The sequence below is a fragment of the Cylas formicarius genome, unplaced genomic scaffold (genome assembly GCF_029955315.1).
Source record: "Cylas formicarius isolate icCylForm1 unplaced genomic scaffold, icCylForm1.1 PGA_scaffold_2__14_contigs__length_35257938, whole genome shotgun sequence".
NCBI lineage: Eukaryota > Metazoa > Arthropoda > Insecta > Coleoptera > Brentidae > Cylas > Cylas formicarius.
Genome location: NW_026844319.1, coordinates 16,978,177 through 17,000,712, shown reverse-complemented (window position 1 = coordinate 17,000,712; position 22,536 = coordinate 16,978,177). Strand labels below are relative to the sequence as shown.

Sequence of the window (22,536 nt, the reverse complement as noted above, 5' to 3'; positions counted from 1 at the left end):
AGTAAATCTAAATAAATAGAAAATTACCCGTCGCTCCAAGCTCCATTCCATTCCGACTCGTTGCCCCATGGATTCCGTAACCTTAACAATGGAATTTTGCCGGTGACGTTGGGTGTTTGGATGTCGACGTATTGCACCCGTGTTATGCTGTACGCGTGTCCCCTTACGAGACCTTGAGGAGTCTGTGCCTCCACTATATTGGGATCCGGCTGGAGAGGATGGTAACAGACTTACGATAGGGGGAAGCTGTTCAAAACAAAGCTACTCACCTCGATTGAGCAACCCATCAGCGATGCTCTCTCGTACGCCTTGATCATGATCTGAAACAAATTGGGAGGACAGGCGTCCATTTCGTACATTTCGGTTACGCCTCCCGTGAAATCTTCCATCGCCTCGCAGGTAGAACCGCCCTTCAGCGCTTCGTATGAACCGTGCAATCTATGATGACATAGTAACGCAGTTGCCCTTAGAACAGCGGTGTGAAAAAAACACACTTACTTTGCGTACGCTTTTTCCAATAACGCGCTCCAGAACTCGTTTTCCTCGGTAGAATGAAGAAATATCAACTGACCTCGGTACGTAGGCAGCCTGTCGTCGATCACCACGTCCACCCATCGTCCGTACTGCCAAAAACTGAAGGAAAAAGAAATGACGCCTTATGAGCAAGAGCTCAGAAGCGGGATTAAGGCAACTAATTACCTTAACGCGGATGCGAAATGCGACTTTGTTTCGCATAATTGCGCATCTTTATTGGGGTATTCTGTGATTACACTCTGACTATGATTAAAATATACATTTTACATATTTCACATTTTTAGATTCAGCGCTTCTATTAATTTTGCCTATACCTATCTAGACCGGTTTTCGCAATTATTTCTATTTGATTTTAAGGAGGCTCTGAGAGGAGATTGGGAGAACTGAGAGAAAAACAAAAGGTCTTGTTCAACTACTTGTGAATGTGACCACCAATATTGAATTCATTTTGTTAGAGTTAATAGTAAATACATGGAACATGTACGATAATAAAATATAATATTGGACCACTAGTCTCCATTGTAATTATATTAAAGCATCATTGAAAAGCATATAGCTTTTTTTTGGTCAGTTGATTTTAATTGGTGGTAATGGTTCTGAAAAATTGGGAACCTGGACTACTTAATTAATCGAATTTATACTGAATAGGCGATAGGCGCTCTGTCGGCTAGGAATGTCCTAGTTAATTATGATCCGATATTTTGGATTATATTAAACGAATTACAATAATAAATCCTGTTTTGAAAGTATATTAACGAAATTTGTGGAGTTGGCAACATCTTACCGGAAATGGAAGATACCGGCGTATTTTTCTTCGAATCCTTGGTCGTCAGGAACGATCTGAAGAAACAGCCTGTGGTAGAGGGTCAAGTTTGCCGCGGCGGCCAATAACCAACAGTCTCCTAGTTCGCCCTGCTGCACGTCGAACCTCGAATAACCTTCGACGAAGAATTGGGGATCGTCACAGATTTCCTGCAACGCGATACATCTGGTTAATTACCAGACTGCTGTCTAGGTACTGTATGCGCTCACGTGGGGGCGTTTCCATTCGTAGTATCTGTCAGGTCTCTGGCTAAAGAAAAGCGATGTGTCGGTGGCAGGAAATTCAGGATCCTCGAACAGGGTACCCTGATCGAGGCACTCGTCTCTCAGCCTGTAGAAGTCCTGAGGTTCGCCGCGGGTTCGGAAACCGGAACCCTTCTCGCCGTACTGAAAAGTTTCTTTTGTTCCAGAGATCTTTCTTTTTTTCGTTTTAATCAACACGCAAAGCTCAAATTCACGACGAAATACAGACACGTATATGCAGAAGCTTTTTTACATATAAAATTCAATAAATACATTTTTAAAACAAATTTCAAACTGAATTAAAGTGAAGATTTACACTATATTAAATTATAGATTACATACAAAACATCTTTTGTCTAATTTAAATCCTTGCATTCTCAAAAAATTCTCGTTTTAAAAATTTGCAATATCTTCCTTAGCACGGAATGCTTCATTTTTTAAATAGAAATAAAGCCGCGCATTTAAAATTTGAATTCAACGATTAGTTAAATAATTTATTTACATATTAGATGCTTCCTTTGATGGTTCAACTTAAATTTAATTTTTGCAAAACTTTAACTTTGGATTTTGTTAAAATTAAAAAATTAAAAATTTAAGTTTTCTTGATAATAAACTTATTGAAATTGATTGATATTAAAACATTTTCAAAAAAAAACTGCTTTAAATAACTGTTACCTACAAAACCTTGTAAAACCTAACTCAAAGTCATTCTATATTTTCATAACTATAAATCACACTTTACAATCCCAAGTTACGTGTTCAAACTGCATCTAAAATCTAATTTCATTATTATTATATCAGAAAACATAAAATAATTTTAAAAACATAACGGACCAGTGTTACTAAAAATCTAGAAGATAATATCTATTGGAGAATAACTAGTCAATTAGTTTTAGAAATATTTCAAATGGGGTTGTGAAATTGAGAGGTTAAATTTTTTTGTATCCATTGACCAGTTAATTGACCGAAATAATTTCAAAAATACAAGTTCATTTTTTAATTCAATTTATTATTTAATTTATATATATTAATAGACATATTTAATTTATATTTATTTATATTGTGCGTTACATTGCCATCGCGTCGTTCTGAGAACCAAATGGAGAGGATTCCTTGAAGAGGGTTATAGGTAAATTGGACATCACAAACACATAATAATTTATTATAAAATACATATTATTATTAAACAATGATAGATGATACAATGTTTATATAAAATATTTTGATTGAATTTTACTAGTTAATTAAGAAGTGGCCAATTGACGGTGCTGACCAGTCTCAACACTAATTTCAAACCATCATATCAGATGTAATTAACAATGTTGGGTTCCACATGTATGCTTAGAAAATAATGGACATTTCCTTGAACATCTTTTGTTAATTGAGACTGGAAATAGTAATATTAATAATATTAATTAACCAACAATTATTAATTTAGTAAATTATACAATTAAATTTCATAAATTTGAGTTATTATTTGTATGTTAATAATTTGTTTCAATGTAATTCAAGATTTTTTTTCAAATTTTTTAAATTAATAAATTTTTAATTTTGAATAAACAATAAATTTAATACTACTCCAGTGTAGGCGGTCAAAGCTACTATAAAAACAATCAAACTTTACTGTTGACATGATCATATTCCACTTAAAAAAATGTTCCATAAAGACAAAAATAGGAAATCCAACTTTTTATATTTTCTAGAATTTCTCAGAAACGATTCACGCTGGAATCATTTCGAGGGCCGATTTACGTTTCTCGTCAAATTCTTTAAAACTATTATAATTTAAACGACTCTGTATCTCGTATGGCTTCCGATACTATTTCACTACGGTTGTTGCAATCAAAATGTGTATACAAAATATATATCATAACAAGGAAGATATGAAAAACTTTTTAAATCGCCAATTCTTCAATTTTCCGTAGTAGCCTAGAAAGTACGACTGCTAGTCAAAATCCACCATATTTCAAGTCGAGTCCGAAAAAGTGCAAACGACACCTTTGCATTTTCAAATAACGAAGTTACAAAAAATTCGGGAACCAAATTTTCGTGGGTGGAACGGATGACTTTTACCTTGAAAATATACTTGCCGCCCGCGTCTAATCCTCGCGTTTCCCCGTTACTTTGCATCCCCAAGCGACTCGTTTTATTTTCCGTTTCGTCGATAAAAGGCAGCGGCGGCGCGTCGCGCGACAGTAGTACCGCCTCCCCCAGGCCTCCCGAGTACCGTTTCACCGCCCCACCATCGTCACCGAAACTAAAGGTCACGCCCTTTTGAGCGAAAACGACGCGGGGGCGGTTTTGGTTGGCGGGGGTGACGGCCGAGCATTTCGAAAATAATCTCGGAAAGCGGTACCTAGAGTGTCGCACCTGCGCCGCCTCTTTTTTCACCATCGTCGATTCCACGAAAGACATTATTTATTTTTCGAAGAGCTAGAGAGAGAGCGTGTGATCGCGTATACCCGCCAGTGTCGGAGATAAAACTGTTGGTAGAGCGGAAACGAGATACGCGGTCTTTATCGATATCTTTTTGTGACGGTTGCGTTTTACACCCGCGGGCTTTTTTAGTCAATAACGAGGTGTGTTAATCAACGGAATTAATATAATTGTTAGGCGGCGGTTCTGGACAGAGGGCTCCAATCCAGCGAGAGGCGACGGTGTACGGCGCATGATCGGAGGTCCCGGATATAAAGATATATAAAGAACTTATTCCACACCTTGTTGATGCGTTATTACTCTCTTCTTACGATTCTTTCTTAGTTCTTTAATTGTGTTCTTTTAATTCTTTAATTATATATATTGTTTGTGGGTGTCATTTACAGACCGGCATGGGTATAAGTTTATTCAATTTCCATTTAATTTAGAATAATAATAATTGATTTGAACAAGTATTATTATTTTCTCCTCACAAACCCCTTTAAAAATTTAGCTGGTTCTACCATATTCCATATAAATTCCATCTAAATGTCATCTATTTGTCACGCCAAGGTCGATCCCCGATGGGTCACCTGTGGGGCCCTGAGGGCCACTTTAGGAACCACTATTCTACAACATAGACTTTTCTTACAAAAACACATAATGCTACTTATAAATCATTATTATATTTATGTATGTATTTATGTGGTTTCAGAAGATTTTATATAAATATTTTTATTGATGATAATGCCTATAAAGTACTAAACAAATTACAACTCTTTGTATTCTATGACTTTTTTATCTACACTTCAATCCACACCGTTTTTATTTTAATAATAATAAAAGATATTTAGTTTTTATTTTTGTGCATTTTTATTTCAAACTTGCTCGACCATATTCTGAATTAAAAAGGTAACGCAATTTCTTGTTTAAAATCAATTTAGTTCTATTTAAAAGAAAATAAATAAAATAACGAAAGGGTGATTTCGAAGGTGCTTTCCTTAAACCAAATTTCTCTCGGTCTATAAACATCGAGTGAAGCGATCTCGACGAAAGCAAGGTCTTTAGAAATGAATCCCCCTGACCATGAAAGGTGTCAACGTTTACCGCCGCCTCTCGTTAGATCAAAGCTCTGTGGTTATGGATGGCAACCGGGACGGGTGGACCTTCACGAATTGCCCCCCCGTCCTCGGGGAATCGCTTTGAGCGGCACATGCAACAAGTATTATAGAGATAGTTGTTTCAAACCTAAACACTCAACCAAAACTTCTTTTTTTGAAGAAAAATGCGCGAAAATTTATTACTGTACATTGCTTAGGAACAGATTATAGTCGCGCGTAACTTTCAAAATTTTGCCGCACAACCCCTGTTGTGTATTAAAAAGGAATCCAAATGCGTTTCATGTTTTAAAGCAACAAATTTAAGCGGATACTAAGATCTAATACTCGCATCTGTCCACTGATACAATTTTTTTAGCAGACAAAACAAACTATAGGCGATATTACAATTCAGTGTGACCTCTGGTGGAAAAAATGTTCAACAAACAAGAAAAATTGGTTTCAGATTAAGCGCATAGCTAACTGCTAAGGCACTAGTAAATGTTTACTACGATTTAGAGCCGGTTTAACTTAAGTTCCACTAAACTGTGGTTGATATGTGAACTTCGATCAAGTATGGATATCGTTGTTGAAGTTAAATAACAGTGCTTCTTTACCAGCGGTTCGAGAAAAAAAGAAGTACACAACATTTATACACAACAAATATAAGAATATATATCAAATTAACAGGGAGATCTGGAAAGATATCTATAGAGTTCAATGTTGCTTCGGGCGTAGCTTACAGAGAAATTGAAACATTATATAATAATATAATAAAACTAAAAAGAACGCTCTATAAATTGGTTCTCACTCCACATCAAAAAGATATTTTTCTACTCCCGTCTGTAAAATACCGATCTAGCGTGCGAGAAGCGTCGCTTTACCATGTCAGTTTCGTTTCCCACGAATCCGAGCCACTTCGGACATTTCCGGGGTTTCTCCGCACGAGTTTTGGGAGCAATCGAATGTTTTCGGAGATATTTCTCATGCTTTGAGTTTTGACGTTTGTCAATTCTGACAGTCATGTCAATGAATGTATTCGTATTTTGCGAAAATGTACCCAACAACTAACCGTCGTAGAAAAAGTATAGTATGCAGTAGTAGTTCGGTACACTTTTTCGTTTATTAAATACTCGCTCCGCTCGTGTCAAATAAACTCGTGAGTCAAATGCCGTTTACCGCACTTGTTGCATAATATACTATTCCTTTTTGCCTTTCCCTATAAGTCTTTAGTAATCTAACATTTATCACAATGTCAAATAACTCTAAAAAAGCCCGGTTGTTAGTTAAATTTTTGGGGAATATTGATTGTTATGACTTTATCTAGTTTATTATAACACAATGAATAAAACGTTAGTGTAGTTTCCAAGCTAAACGCAGTTTAACCGCTACTCGATGACTCAATTTTGATTAAGTTCAAAAAAATTTCTCTGTTTAAATGTTTCCATAAGAAAACCGCATGTTTGCACCACCCATTTCGTGGATAATATCAAAAAGTAAAAAAAAGCAAGGCAAAATTTACATATAGAGGCTTTTACTTGATGAAAATCCATTTATCAAAATAGATAAGAACTAAAAGTTCAGATTTTCACGAAATTATATATTTTGACATGACAATTGTTTCGACAACACCGTGTCTTTATCAAATGTGTGAAATTGACATTTTGATAATAGAGGTTGTTAACAAAGTATGTAGCTTAAATTTAAAACCTTCTACTTTTTTAATAATACGGACCCCTATATTTATCTGGATTTCCTTAATTAAAATTATTGTAGAAAACCTTTACTTAATGTTAAGCTGCGTATTTAATTTACCCATGTATAAATTCATATATGGCGACGACTTTCTCAGGCCTAGCCTTTACACCCCTCACAATTCGCATCCACAAGCCCAACACATCTTACATTGTACAGTTTTCTACTCGCGACCGTCGTTCCCGATTTCTCCCAATCTTTTCCGCCGCCACTGGATCCTTTAATTCTAGCCGCCCTCTTTCGCAGAATCAAAGTGGCCGGTCTGCGGTCGAACCACCTCCGCTCACCCTCAACACCCGGCATCGTTCCGTGCGGTGGCGGCGACCCGGGGTGCCGATTATCGACCGCCGAAACCTCTGTCGGAGCGGCCGATATTTCCGGACGTTCGTTTGCGCCTTCGCAGTGACACGGCCGAGAGTTCTCGCCCCTGCGCATGACCACAACGGTCCTGCCCGATCTCAAGCGCGCGGACGCGTTTTTCGACGAACTTTTAGCACCGATCCTGTTCGATTTTGCCTTACTAGTCGGCATCGGGCACTTATCGAGGTAGCTCAAGACGTCTTTGCGCAGATAGCTTTGGTACTCGACCGATATGAGGTCGACTTTGCGCTTGGCGAAGGCACCGGGACCGCTCAAGACCGGACACGACCTCGTCGTGCCGTCAGACGCGTCTCGCATCTCTCGCACATTCAGAAACCACCGGAAATTTCATCGACGACCGCAGAACTGTCGCTTTGACAAAAGGTGACAAAACGGGTGACGAAACTTCTACCAAATGGCATATTCTATGCGTTTAATATCGGAGAATTCATAAAGGTCTGTTTTTATGTAGCATTTTCCGTAGCCCTCGGTGAGATGTGAACTTAAATGGGACACCCTATATACATTTTAAACAGCATAGTAACTAACAGTACGGTAACCGAGGCATTAACGTGCATTGATAATTACAAACGAGACAAACAAGAGATATTGCCTTCGACACCACTTTGCCATTGAGGAGCCAGAGATGGCAGCACTAACCAAACGTCTTCTTGACTTATCATACCCTGGGCACTCTCTGAAGTTTTTCTTACCGCGTTTAATTCCTTACTTCCCGCCAGAGGCTCTGCAAACAGATGAATTTTGACAAAAGACAGTAGGCGAAAAAAAATTTTCTTTTTTTTCCTTAGACTTATCCTCTAAATTCGACAGGGACGAGGTCCTGAACAAAAAAATGGCGTGTATCTTTTTTCCCGCAGATCTACCCCTAAGTTATTGCAATAATAGTCGCGCCAGTTTCTAAATTTCGAATTCAGAATTTAAAAATTAAAAAATAAACAAGGAATTTATTAGTAAATTAGACAATATTAGTAATAATATTTTGGTAAAAAGTAAATTAAAAAAGGCGTTCTGCGTAGCCGAATGTCGAAAGCGGATCATCAGGGGGCATCATTTCCTAAAAAAATCCTCGATCAAATGTTACGAAGTTTTGGCAGTGATATCCTATTGCCAGAAAGGAGGGGCATTAAACCATTATTGCTAAAGATATTGAATTATTTAAGTTAGATTTGACATCAAAATATTAAGTACATATCTAGTGAACATTTTTCAGGTTTTCAATTTCCAGTCTCCAACCCAACTTTTGCGAAGAAAATAAGGTTTAATAATGTTTACACCTCTTGGTATATACCTTTAAGTGAAATAATAAACTTCTGAAGTAGTTGTTTTATACCATCCCTCTAGTAGCTTTTTTTACCAAATGGGAAACTTACATTTCACATTGTTTGTTGGAAATACATTATTTTGTTTATTAATTGAAACGAAACGAAAGACGGACAAGACAAGCGCAATGTAAAATTGAAACTTTCCGAATATAACATGAGATGCAACATTTTAAATGTTAAACGGCGACTTTTCCAGTTTATTTTAGTGTGTGCTTTGTGGTGCATCGCGTAGAGAGTGTCTAGAAATCATTGAAAAAGTATTAAAATACACGGGGAGTCCCATTCAAGTTATTAATTTGTCTTTATGTCACACCGATCAAATTCTGTGCTGAACCTTTTATTTCTCTAACCTTACGAAACGAAGGGTATTGAACAATGAAACACAGAGGGCGGACGCATGACGCAGTGCGAAGGACCTGCCCCTTGCTCCACCGCGAACGACACCACCCGCGATTTATTGCTCAAACACGTCGACGTCGTGCAAGACATCGAGAATTTCGAGGGCAGGTGACTACTGGTCGCCGCGAAATTGCTATTTCTGTATATGCTGCAGGATTCCGGAAACTTCCACGGCTTCGGCCTCTTCTTCTTGCCGCATTTCCGGCACCTCTCCGGCTCCTCCACGTGGCAGCGGCGCTCCCTCCGCACCGAACAGCACGTCGGGCATCTTACCACTTCTCTAATTCTCAAGTTCGAAGGACATCTCGCGTTAGGACAAAAACTCGGCCTCGGCCGGCAACTGCACGAGACCCTTGCCGTGCAACCGATCGCTTTGACGGTGGTTTTCTTCTCGTCTTCGTTATCACCGGTAGTTTCCCCTACGGCTACGGCATCACCAACACGGTCCGATCTGATATCCTTCTCGTCTTCAACCGCTTCCGCAGCAAAAGTCAACTTGTCGCCTACGGGATGTTTAACTCCATCGTCGTATGTGCGGCTCTGGACTTTGGAAACTATGGGCTGCTCGTCAGTCAATTTATCTACCGTTTCGTGTTTCGTCTTCACCAACTTCGTATGGGTTTCCCTTCCCTTTCTATCCTTCTTTTTATCCGCCACCCCCGCGACTCTACCACCCGATTTGTCCTTTCCAATTTTGCGCTGGTCTTTTCCGCGGCTCCTACGTTCCCCCACCTTAAGTTCTTTTGCAGAGCTTTTGCTTTTCAACGCACTTTTGCGGTCTTTGATGGCAACCCTCTTCTTTTGTACCGCTCCCTTTCCCTTAAGAGCTTTCTCAGAAGACGGTACCCCGAAGCTGACATAGTCGGAGAGTCTTTCGCGTTTCCTACAAACGGACGACGGCTCTCTACTTGGAAGAGGCTGGCAGGGGACGCAAGGCACGCAGGGAGTAAAGTATGCGCAGGGCACGCACACGGGTAGCGCGGGAGTCGACGGTCGCGAGCATGATCGGGTGCAGGGACGACTTAAGCACGCGCTAACCGGTCTGCTGCATAGCGACTGCGCGTAAAGGTACCAACATGGCGCGCGACTCATCTGATTTCATTTTTTTTCAGTTCTATTTCGCACCGAAATTTGACCGGGTCATGATTCGTAACGGACGAGACAGGCGTGACGTGACACACGAGACAGCGCGACTTTTTAATTATTGTCGAAAGAGACTTACCCAGACGACGGGGTCCGAAAAATGCTGCGGCCATGCATCAAAAATAAAGCCAACATGTTTAGACACGTGCTGTCGAAATAACGGGGTTAAGGTAGGGGCTCGTGCCGCGCAGACCTCTAAAACTACTGACGAGTTAAACTCCACGAAACGAGCTTACGAGCTTCGGCAACGCCGCGTTTTGTTAGATATCGGACTTGTTCAGCCGTGCACAACTAGTGATGCGTCAGCAATACTTGCTGAACGATCAGATGCACAAGTGAATTTTAGATTGAAACATGACAATTTTGCTATGTAAGTTGGATATGTGCTGTCTGACAAGATTTAAACACATTTTTAATTCTTTTTTCATATTATTAATAATGTTTATTATTCCAAATTATAGTATGTACCGTGCATTCAATTGATCTTAATAACATTTTAATTTACTGTAACTTTTTTGTATTTAGAGATGTCAAGGTAAACAAAAAAACAGAATGTAGGGTTAAATTATGTGATAGAATATGCTGATGAAATGCTAGCTTCAGTATTCCCAGTATCTGCGACGCGACGCTTGCATAAAAACTTTATATATATAACAACTTTGTACTTTGCGTTCAGTTCTCCTTGTAGCGGGTTAAATAAAACCTCGTAGTTCTATTTGTAAAATAAAAAGTGTTTTTTTAAAAAACGAGATCCTTCGTTAGAAAACCTTAACTGGCGCAGTCGTGACGGATTTGGGGTAGTTTTCGGTCAAAGCCACGTCATCGGGACGATTTGATCGCGAAACGTGGGTTTCAACCCTTAGACTCCAAAACGAACCAGTGATAGACTGTCTGACAAACCCAACGTGATTGAGTTCGACTGAGGGCAAGGAAGGCAAGAAATCACCCCCGCAAGCAGTGCTACGCAAGGAAAATTCCAATAGGAAGAATAGGCTGACGACTAAGAGAAATCAAGGTTAGTGCCCAAAATTCCTATTGTTCTCCTTTCATCTTCCCTGGTTAGGACGGTGGAAATAATTTTAAGGATTCTTAGTTTTAAGTTCAATTTTAAGAAATTTCAAAATCAATTAAATTTATGAACGAAGATAAAGACGTCGACAATTTAAGTGCGTTTTTTACTTCGTTAAATTTAGTGGAAAAGAAAGTAGAGAATAGTCAAATCAATTTGAAAATGAATTCTAATCAATCGTCGAATTCAGGTGTAAATTACACTTTGTTAAAAATGTTTATAGATAGTATTCTGCCATATAATGGTGATTCCAACACTTTAAATAGTTTTCTATCAGCTGGAGATTTCCTTTTTGATACATATGGTCAAGGAAACGACGAAATTTTAAAACAATATTTGTTAAGAACTATAAGAATGAAACTTGTTGATCGCGCACAAATTCTAGTAGGCTGTAGAATGGAGTTAGTAACGTGGGACAATATTAAAGGAGCTTTGTTAAATTGTTTTGGCGATAGACGAAACTTAGAATGTTTAGAACAGGATTTGTTTATGGCCACCCCCTTTAAAAATGAACATCCTTTAGATTTTGGGAAAAGATTACAAGTTTTAAGAAGTATCCTTGCTCAAAAAATTAATGCATTTCCTGCCGATACTATGGATAATGCAAGCAAAGTAATTCATTTACGTCAATACGATCAAATTTGTTTAAGGACGTTTATTAGAGGATTACCAGGACAATTACAAAGTATTATAAGACTTAAAAATCCGACCTGTATAGAATTAGCTATGACCCAAATTATTGAAGAGGAAAATTTTCAATATACACAAAATATCTTCAGAACTCCAATTCAATCAAAAGTTTTGCCTAATACTCCTATCGAACCCGTTAAACAATTTTCAAAAAAATCCAAATTATTTTAGTAACCAAAATTTTAATTATGTACAACCGATTCGCCCTACAAATTATTTTCAAAACAATAATCACCATAATCAAAATTTTAGAATTAGGCATGATCAAAATCAGTTTACTCCCCAGACTAATAGTTTTCCCAGAGGTCCAATTAATATGCCTCAACCACGCGAAGTTCCAAGAAATTTTCCTACAAATAGGCAAGTTTTTGGCCCACCTAAAAACGTATTTAAACCGACAGGTCAGGTACCTAACAATAAACCCGAACCTATGTCAACAAGAACAAACTATACTATACCACGTCAAAATAATCAAATTAACCATTTCAAACCTACTGGCCCTAGAAATTTTATTTCTCAAGAATTATACCAAATCGACGAAAGTAACGCGGTACAAACAGATGAAACATCTGCGGTATTTCAAAATGAAAATATTCACCAAGAGGAATACTCTGAAATTGAATTTTCAAATCAAATTGAATACTTTAATGACACTCAAAATTTTGACGAACACCCTGAAATTGAAAATCAAATCTCTCAAAATTTTACAATAACGAGCCAATGCGACTCAACGAAATGACATTAGAAATGTATACCGAAATTAATAATAGTTTACCGTACATCCAGATTAAAGAACCCGCAATTAAACTTTTAATTGATACTGGTTGTTTTCACTCGATTCTTCGACCTTCCATTGCAGAAAAATTTTATTATGAAAAAATATATCATTCCCCAACTATTATTAAAACAGGAACTGGTGAAAAGGAAACTCTATTTAAAGCAGATATTCCGGCTTTCCCAGAATTAAAGGCTAATACCAACCTATCTTTTATTCTTTTTGACTTTCATAAATTCTTTGACGGTATAATAGGATTAAACGACCTAAAACGTTTTAATTTTTCTATCGATCTTGTCAATAAACAATTAAGGAATAATACAACTAATATACCAATTTTATTTAGACAACCACAAAACGAAATATATTGTATTACTGTGAATGCACACGAAATTGTTAACGTAAGAATTCCAGTAACACAAAACAATGATGTTATTATTCCCGAGCAAGTCATTGAAGGTCTCTATTTTTCAGAAACACTTACTACTGCAAAAAACGGTTTTGCGCAAACAGAAGTTTTTAATTACACTGAGAAAAATATAACGTTTAATTTCCCACAACCTCTAAAAGTTTTATCTTTTCCGGACTTTCATAAAGAAAATTTTGAACTTTTTAATTTAGAACACATCTTACCAAAACATAAAGAACAATTTAGTAAATGCGACATTTCCAAAATAATTCGTTGCGAACATTTAAATTTAGAAGAAAAATCTGCTATAATAAGGCTTTGTAAAGAATATAACAATATTTTCCATCATGTAAACAAAAAGTTAACATTCACCAATAAAATCAAACATTGTATAAGAACAACGGATGAATTGCCTGTATACACTAAATCATATAGATACCCCTTTATCCATAAAGAGGAAGTTCAACGGCAAATTAACAAAATGTTAGACGACGGCATCATTAGACATAGCCAAAGCCCTTGGAGCAGCCCCATTTGGGTAGTCTCGAAGAAACCTGACGCCAGCGGCAAGCAAAAATGGAGGATTGTTTGTGACTTTCGTAAGGTAAATGAGAAAACGATAGACGACCGCTATCCATTGCCTAATATAAATGATATACTCGATAAATTGGGAAGGTGTAATTATTTTTCAACTATCGATCTTTCATCTGGTTTTCATCAGATCGAAATGGATCCGGATTCAATTGAAAAAACAGCCTTTAGTGTCGAGAATGGTCATTTTGAGTTTGTTAGAATGCCTTTCGGATTGAAAAACGCCCCCGCGACATTCCAGCGCGTCATGGATAATGTTTTGCGTGATGTACAGGGAAAGGTTTGTCTAGTATACATGGACGATATCATAGTATTTTCGTCATCCCTAGAAGAACACATCAAACATCTTAAACTTGTTTTCCAAAAACTGCGACAGGCTAGACTAAAAATTCAACTAGATAAAACGGAATTCCTACGAACCGAAGTAGAATTTTTGGGTCACATAATAACAAAAAACGGAATTAAACCGAATCCCAAGAAAATTATTGCAATCCAGAAATTTCCTGTACCGAAAACAGCAAAAGACATAAAATCCTTTCTAGGCCTTCTAGGATACTATAGAAGATTTATTAACGGATTTGCAAAACTCACCAAGCCATTCACAAATTGCCTAAAGAAAGGAGCGACACACGGCAGAATTTCTAGAAGCATTCGATCTTTGTAAAAATATCTTGTGCAATGATCCAATACTACAATATCCAGATTTCGAAAAACCTTTTATATTGACAACGGACGCCTCTAATGTTTCTGTAGGAGCGGTTCTCAGCCAAGGAAAAATTGGTAGTGATCTTCCCATAGCCTTTGCCTCTAGGACATTGAACCCGGCTGAAAGCAATTACTCAACCATAGAGAAAGAATTATTAGCAATCGTGTGGTCAACAAAATATTTCCGACCATATTTATTTGGCCGAAAATTTGTGATAGTTACCGATCACAAACCTCTACAATACCTGTTTAATATGAAAGAACCAAATTCCAGATTGCTAAGATGGCGACTAAAACTGGAAGAGTTTGATTACATAGTTCATTATAGGAAGGGCAAACTGAACACTAACGCTGATGCCCTATCACGCATCGAACTAAATATGATAGATAAAGAGTCACTTTTCGGAAATCCTGGAGATATTAATGAAGATATCGATAAATACATACATGAAGAAGATCAAAATATAAGCCTTGAACAATTGGAACAAATTGAAGACGTGTTTAACCCTCTAGAAAATGTAAACACTCCAAAAATTAATATCATCTCGGACATTCAAATTAAACCGCCAAATATTCCTAATACTGGTAAGACAGTACACTCAGCAGCTGAAGATCCAATATTAAATATACCAATTACCGAAAATATTTTAAATACTTACTCTAATCAAATAATATTTAACCAAAAAACAAACGGTCGTTATCACGTGATTAGGAGTTACCCATTCCAAAATAAATCTAGATTTTCTGTTTATTTAAGTCAAAACTATCAAAATGAAATAATTAAATTTTTTTTAGATTATTTGGATCCAACAAAAATGTACTGCCTTTATGTACAAAACACCGAAATAGATTTAAATCGAGAACTATCTGTTTTGTTACCAAATACATTTAAAAACCGTGCTTACAAATTGGTAATATCGAAAACTCTTTTAACTGACGTCACTGACAGGACAAAACAAAAAGACCTAATTGCATATCATCATGAAAAAACCTGTCATCGAGGAATTAATGAAAGCCTAATAGCATTCAAAAGGCTCTATTATTGGCCAAATATGAAAACTGATCTAACTGAATATATTAATAATTGTGACACGTGCCAACAAACAAAATATGATCGACATCCACCAAAATTAAAGTTTATGTTGACACCGACCCCTTCTGAACCATTAGAATCCATCCATATGGATACTTTTCAAATATGTAACGTAAAATTTCTTACAATTATAGACGTATTTTCACGGTACGCCCAAGCTTATCCGTTAGAACCCGCTTGCACAGCAATTGCTATCTTAGACGGTTTAGCGACTTTTATAAGTCATCACGGCCTACCTCAACAAATAACGTGTGATAATGGTACGGAATTTAAAACGTCTTTGCTTTTAGATTTCTGTAAATTGCATAAAATTGCAATTCATTTTACAACTCCCGGCAATTCTAATAGTAATAGTCCAATAGAGAGATTTCACTCTACTCTTGTTGAATTATATAGGGTACTAAAATTAAAAGAACCTAAAGAAGCCCCTAAAAATTTAATAAAATACGCCATTATAGTTTATAATTCATCAATGCATAGCGTAACAAAACAAAAACCTTTTGACGTTATTAATGGAAAAGTAAACGGTTTAGATCCGTTTGATTTAACGGATGAAATCATTGTAAATAATTATATCACAGATAGACGTGAAAGACTAAAAACTATCTATCAACAAATTTACGAAACATCGTTAGAAACAAAAATACGTTTAAATGAAAAACAAAACGAAAAACGAGAAAATCCACCTGAAATGAAACAAAATACAAAGGTTTACGTTACTGACAAAACAGCAAAACGTAGTAAGGACAAACCCCGAAGAAAACCTGTTATTATAGATCAAGATATTGGGAATAAAATTATTACAAAAAATAAAAAAATAATTCATAAATCTCAGATCCAAAAACCTAAAGCTTTTTCTTCTTCGCAGGTTAATGAACCGGACAACGCTGTTCCTTCTTGCAGCTACGCTGTTATTAGTGATAGCGAATAATGATATTGAAGTTATCCCAATTAAAACACCACTTCTCCCCTTCCGCTTAGGAAATGCTCGAATAATTCAACATCAACATACATTTTTGCATTTTGTAGAAACATCTCAACTTTTTAATCAATTACGTAATTTAGAATACGCTTACGCTGTAATCTCAAAATCATTAAACTATACAAATAAACATAATTATCAGAATGTACACTATATTAATGGAAATAATTTACTTAATAATGTTCGATATTTAATTACTCAAGTAAAATTTAAACTTGGTAACATAAAACCTAATAACCGTACAAAAAGAGGTTTAATAAATGTTGTAGGTAAATTATCGAAATGGCTTTTTGGCACTCTCGATTCAGAGGATGGACATAAATACGATAGAATTATCACAGAACTTGTGCGTAGTAAACATTCATCTGACATCCAACTAAAAAAGCAAACCTCGTTGATTCAACAGCTGATTGACAACTATAATGATACTATAACACTTCTACAGAAAAATCAAGAAGCTATTAAAAAACATATAGACATTTTTGAATATAATTCAAATAAAACTATTACTGACATAACTACTTTCATTAAAGCTCAAAATACACTAATGCAAGTTATTCTAAATTGCCAAAGTTTTATAACTTTTTTGGATAATTTAGAAAATGCCATTACATTTGCGAAATTAAACACATTACATCCTGTAGTAATATCGGCGGCTGAATTAGAACAAATAATTTTTAAATTGACTGTTCTTTATGGTGATAATCAAATTCTAATTTTTGAAAATCAAAATAATTATTATCAGTTAGCAAACTTACAAGTTAAATTTACAAAAGATAAAATAATTTTTGCCGTCCATATTCCGATTTTTCTTAAAGATATTTTTGAAATATTCCACCTGTTCCCAGTACCTGTGAATCACTCCTTAATTATACCTAATTCACCCTACCTAATATTGGGCACTGACATGCAACAATATCAAGAATCAATCTGCCCAATCATTGAAGACACCTACGTTTGCGAAAATCAACTTACCCAGCCCATCGGTGATTGTGTGACAACCCTCATTAAATATGCCGAAAACAAAAATTGCCACGTAGTCAATGTAAATGTTTCAACGCATATAATACGACCAATCACTAGTAGATTTGTTTTGATAATACCATCGGAACAGAAACTTAAATTACAAATGAATTGTCAACACAAAGAAATAGCTTTTATTGAAGAAGCCTGCCTAATCAATGTTCCATATAATTGCGGTATAAGTACCCAAAATACTGAGCTTTGGAATAAAGAAGAAATTTTTAAAGCAAACCCATTCTCACTGCCACCCATTAAAATTGAAAATATGGAACATCACGATGTAAAGTACCAGCCACTCCAACTACAATCGATTGATCTCAATACGATCAAAAAACTACGAGAAGCTGCGAAATCATCGATCCCCGACATTGGTTATGAAATTCATCCAGTCACTTGGAGTCTCGCCACTTCAACAGGAATGATGTTTATTTTAATCTTGTTAATAGTTATAGCATGGAAAATCTACAAGAGCCATTTGCTGCAAGATTCCAAGAAAACCAAGAACGACCAGTCTTCCGAAAACAACCCTTCGTCCCTGTTGTTTTCCACTTCGGAGGGAGGAATTATGTGATAGAATATGCTGATGAAATGCTAGCTTCAGTATTCCCAGTATCCGCGACGCGACGCTTGCATAAAAACTTTATATATATAACAACTTTGTACTTTGCGTTCAGTTCTCCTTGTAGCGGGTTAAATAAAACCTCGTAGTTCTATTTGTAAAATAAAAAGTGTTTTTTTAAAAAACGAGATCCTTCGTTAGAAAACCTTAACTGTTAGTAGTCAAGTTTTTTTTTTGTACAAAACCAAATATGTTATTCCGATGTAAAACACAGTCGTTTTTGACAAATAGAAAATTTTTATATAATATCAAAAAGTGCCGTGGCTGACTGCAAAATAACAATTATTTACAAATTCAGGTAGAACAAAAACACTAAAAATGACAAGGCACACTAAAGTAAAAACTTCTTTAACTATTCTAAATAGTGCCACCATTTTCCTGAACACATTTCTCACACACTCTAATTGTATGATGACTTGCATATAGTAAAGTAACGTTTCCGGATTATCTCTTAACCGATTGATTGCCTCTGAAATCATTTGCCGAAGTTCCTCGACATTATTACAAGGAGTTCTGTAGACGTCATTTTTTATGTGTCCCCAAAAGAAAAAATCCATTAAAGTTAAGTCGGGGCTGTTGACTGGCTAATCCATAGTTCCGCCGTTCCCTATCCAACCTCTGGGATGTTCCATGTTAAGAAAATTTTTAACTTGCACCACATTGTGAGAAGGAGCACCGTCTTGCTGCCATATAATAGGCACTCATATATTTAGGGGTAAATCTTCTATATATTGTTCTATTTGGTGCTCTAAGAGTTGCAAATAATGATCTCCAGTTAACTTTTGATCTATAAATATCGGACCCAAAATATGCCTATCTTTGACACCATACCATACATCAATTGGTTGGCACCCCAGGGTGTTTATTTCGTGTATTCGTTTAGGATTATTTAAAGACCAATATCTGGTTATTTTATCTATTATAACCCTTTCTTGTAGTGAACGAACTTTCATTAGTCCATAAAATGTTTTTCAAAAAATTATTATTCTCATTATGTCTATTTTAAAAATCCAAACAAAACTGCATCCTCCTCTTACATTGTTCTGTGCTTAGTTTTTGATTTTTTCGAAATTTAAATGCATTATAATTATATTTTTTTAAAACTGAGTGGATTGATCCCCGAGAAATATCTGGCTCTTCATATACTCTAGTAATACAGGCAACTGAATATGCTTCATAGAATTCTAATATGTTTGCCTTATTTTCTTCATTTAAAACATTATGATTCCGGCATACCTTTTTAGCCTTTAATACGTTACCTTTTTTTCTATCTCCTCTATCCCATCTATCTATTAGAAACATCTGTTTTGAAGGAGTTTGGTGTTTTGGATAAAGTCTAATATACTGGCGAAGAGCTGCGGTTGCACTTTTATTATTCAAATAGCATATCATATGAAGCATATCATTCCTTTCACGGATTCCAAATTCACGAAAATCCATTTTAACAATAATGGCATAGACAATAATTCAACCGTCAACGTTATTTACTAACATGTCATGTGAAAATTTCCTATTTTTGCCGATTTGTTAAAAAAGAGTGGACTAAAATATAAGGTGTTACATCATTGTAATCGGAATAAGACCTTTTGTTAAACACATTTAAAATTTTTAACATTTTAAAAAATATGATATTGGCTTATTTATATGTCAGAAAATTGATAGTGTTTTGTTTTAAACTTATAAGAAAAATATAATACATATTACAACATTTCATATTCGCCTTAAGTACAATAATTGAAGTTCACCTTATGCAGAGAACGGTATACAACAATGACAGGATACAAAGAAAAGAAAAAGGGTAGAAGAAAGAAAGAAGATAGGGCTACAGGAAAGGAGAAAAAATATATTTCTTTATTTAAATAAACTGCATTGTAAACTAGTGAACCATCGTTAAAATGCCGTGCTTATTATCAACGTGTCAAAAATTTGCATCTCATGTGTCTTTGAAATGAGCCAATAGATTGGGTAAAATCATTTATTTAATTATAAACGCAATCTGATAGGAGGAGCCCTTTTTGAAAAATTCTTTTTTATGAACGGGTATAGTTAACAAATGTTATCTACGAATATTTATATTGTTAATGTCCGTAGAAGATAGGGAGGACATTTTGACTTCATTATTTTGTAATACAGACATACCGAATGAAAATGCAGAATCCAGAAATGATCCATATATTGTATCAGCAAAATGAAAATGTGATAGTATTAAAGTTTCACACAGATGTGACATGTGTGTTTATTGAAATAAATGATCGAATGTGAGAAGTAAAATGGGAATGGCGCTTCAGCTCTTCCATTTCTGTTGAGAAACCAGAAAGCCATCAGGTTATTCAGATTTAGTGATTATTTACGACAGTTGTGCAAGGCTGAATATGTCCATTTCCTTCGTCTGAAAATAATGGAGACCCCTAACGATCACTAAAGAATAATATCAACCGATCGGTTCTGTTGCACTCTTCCTTTCATTATTCTTTAATTCTAAATAAACAATGGCGGTCAGTACCGCAACCACTATATTTTATTGTTATTACATTGGTTACAAATAGCCCCTCTACTTTTAAAAATTGCAGTTAGCTCCATTTGTCAAGCTGGAGCGGTAATGTAATGCAGCCAATAGTTATTTTGTGAGGCATATTTTTATTTAGAGCAAGACAAGTAGTAATTGGGATCGTGTTCTCTGTCACAAGTTAATACAACAGTCAAATAACTGCAATGTTTACACTTTTTTGAATTACATGGTTGTGATAATATTTTGACTATTTTAGCTATGACAAACATTTTTTATATCTTTTTTTCAGTAAATAGGTACAGAATTTACCGCTCTTTCGTCTTACATTATCTGATTTTCATAAATAAATATCGATTTTTCAAGGTATTCATAAACAAAATATATAAATATGATTATATAAGTAAAGTATTCCCACGTAAATAATGAAAACTGTTAATTTAATTTTATCATGAAATAATAGTGTATACTTGTGCCTATAATTTACAAATTAAAAATTAAATCGGTATATTGATATACTTTACCTATCGTTTTAACTGACACACACAAAGAACATTTAAATTTTTCGATATTTGGAGAAAAAAAATTGTTTAATTGTATAAATTTAGATAAATTGATGAGTTTTTTTAGTCCTTTTTCAAATAACACTCCTGAAAAAATAGATACCGCTAATTTCTTGCCAACATCTTTTTTAAAAACGTTGGGGAGTTCTTTTGACATGAGAAATTTGAATTTATTCTTAATTTTCTCTTTTTTCTCACTTTTAAAGGTTCAAAACATTTTGTACAACCCTGTATTATATTTTTTCGACCACAGCATACCACTCGTAAGTATGAGCAAGAAAAAGACAACGATTCCCATTACCATTACCAATTTCTCGATTGCAAAATTTAACTCAGTTTTCTATCACTGCGTTGCCATTCCAGTTTAGATCGAAAAATTGTAATGTAAATTTTCTTGGCAGCTATGTCGACTATGCCTCAATTATAGGTTTAGAGGTCTGCGGCTGAATCCCTGTTGCTACTACACAATGGTTTCGTACGAGATGGCGTTTTAACCAGCAAACTTACCCATGCATTTTGTTTGGTCACTTTTTCGGCATGAATCAGAGGTTCCTCCACGACTTCCACCTTGGCTTCCGGTTCGTCCTCCCCGCCGCCATGATCCAATCGGGGATATATGGGCGGCGTGTGCCAGGCCTTCGGATCCAGCTGCCAGCCGTATCCGTTGCCGTGCCAACCGTATCCATTGGCGGCGCTCGGGGGCTGCTGGTAGTGGATCACGGGATAAGCGTTGTGGTACTGTTGGTAGACTATGGGTGTGGGCATCGGCATCGGATGGTGAGGATACATTTCGGGATGATTGTCTGAAATTGGAAAGTAGAACAAGGGTAATTGCGCGGAGTAAGATGGCAGTATTTAAGCGACAGTTACCTATGCAGCACCCAATGGGGTTAAAAAATTTACGAAACATTCCGGACGTTTTGTGAGACGAAAGAACAATGATTGAAACCGCATTGCAATCAATTTGCCCGAGATCGGTATAATTGATATCGTGATTCGCTTTGATTGTTGAAACCAATTACGGGAAGAAAATTACACGTTGATTTAGATTAGTCACGATGACTCTTACATCAGGCGCTGATGAAGAATGTATTTATTCCTAAAAATGTGAAGACTGGGTGAAGACGAACACGTACGATTTAACAAAAGAAAGTTATCAAAGGTTGTGTAAATAGCTGCAGCTCTGCGAAGTTGTGCACTGGTATGAAACACAATTCCTGTTTCATTATATCCTTCATTTGAAGCGTGCATACATGGTAAGAAATAAGGTGTCAGTCAGTTGTCAGTCACGTTAATTTCCTAAATCACTAAATATTTTGGTAATCTACGAAAAAATAAAATGATTTGCTTTCATTTCAATGTAATCATTGCGTTATTGCGTTTATTTTACTAGTGTCTTT

The 22,536-nt window shown here is 35.9% G+C and overlaps 1 protein-coding gene across 5 annotated transcripts in view; it reads right to left on the bottom strand.

Moving 5' to 3' along the window:
* Positions 1 to 22,536, bottom strand: part of LOC132698505 (calpain-A-like) — a 38,427-nt gene that overhangs the window by 13,623 nt on the left and 2,268 nt on the right. For 2 of the 5 annotated variants that reach the window (XM_060664618.1, XM_060664621.1), the window contains exons 1-6: positions 7,017 to 7,579; positions 1,567 to 1,743; positions 1,319 to 1,506; positions 499 to 633; positions 270 to 438; positions 28 to 209 (exon numbers count right to left, since the gene is read on the bottom strand). In XM_060664618.1, the coding sequence (XP_060520601.1) occupies positions 28 to 209; positions 270 to 438; positions 499 to 633; positions 1,319 to 1,506; positions 1,567 to 1,743; positions 7,017 to 7,544 (1,379 nt within the window). In that variant the 5' untranslated portion in view covers positions 7,545 to 7,579. Of the gene's footprint in view, positions 1 to 27; positions 210 to 269; positions 439 to 498; positions 634 to 1,318; positions 1,507 to 1,566; positions 1,744 to 3,672; positions 6,978 to 7,016; positions 7,580 to 10,190; positions 10,215 to 21,643; positions 21,940 to 22,536 lie in introns of those variants that run through there. The other 3 variants (XM_060664622.1, XM_060664623.1, XM_060664620.1) reach the window with 3 other exon arrangements.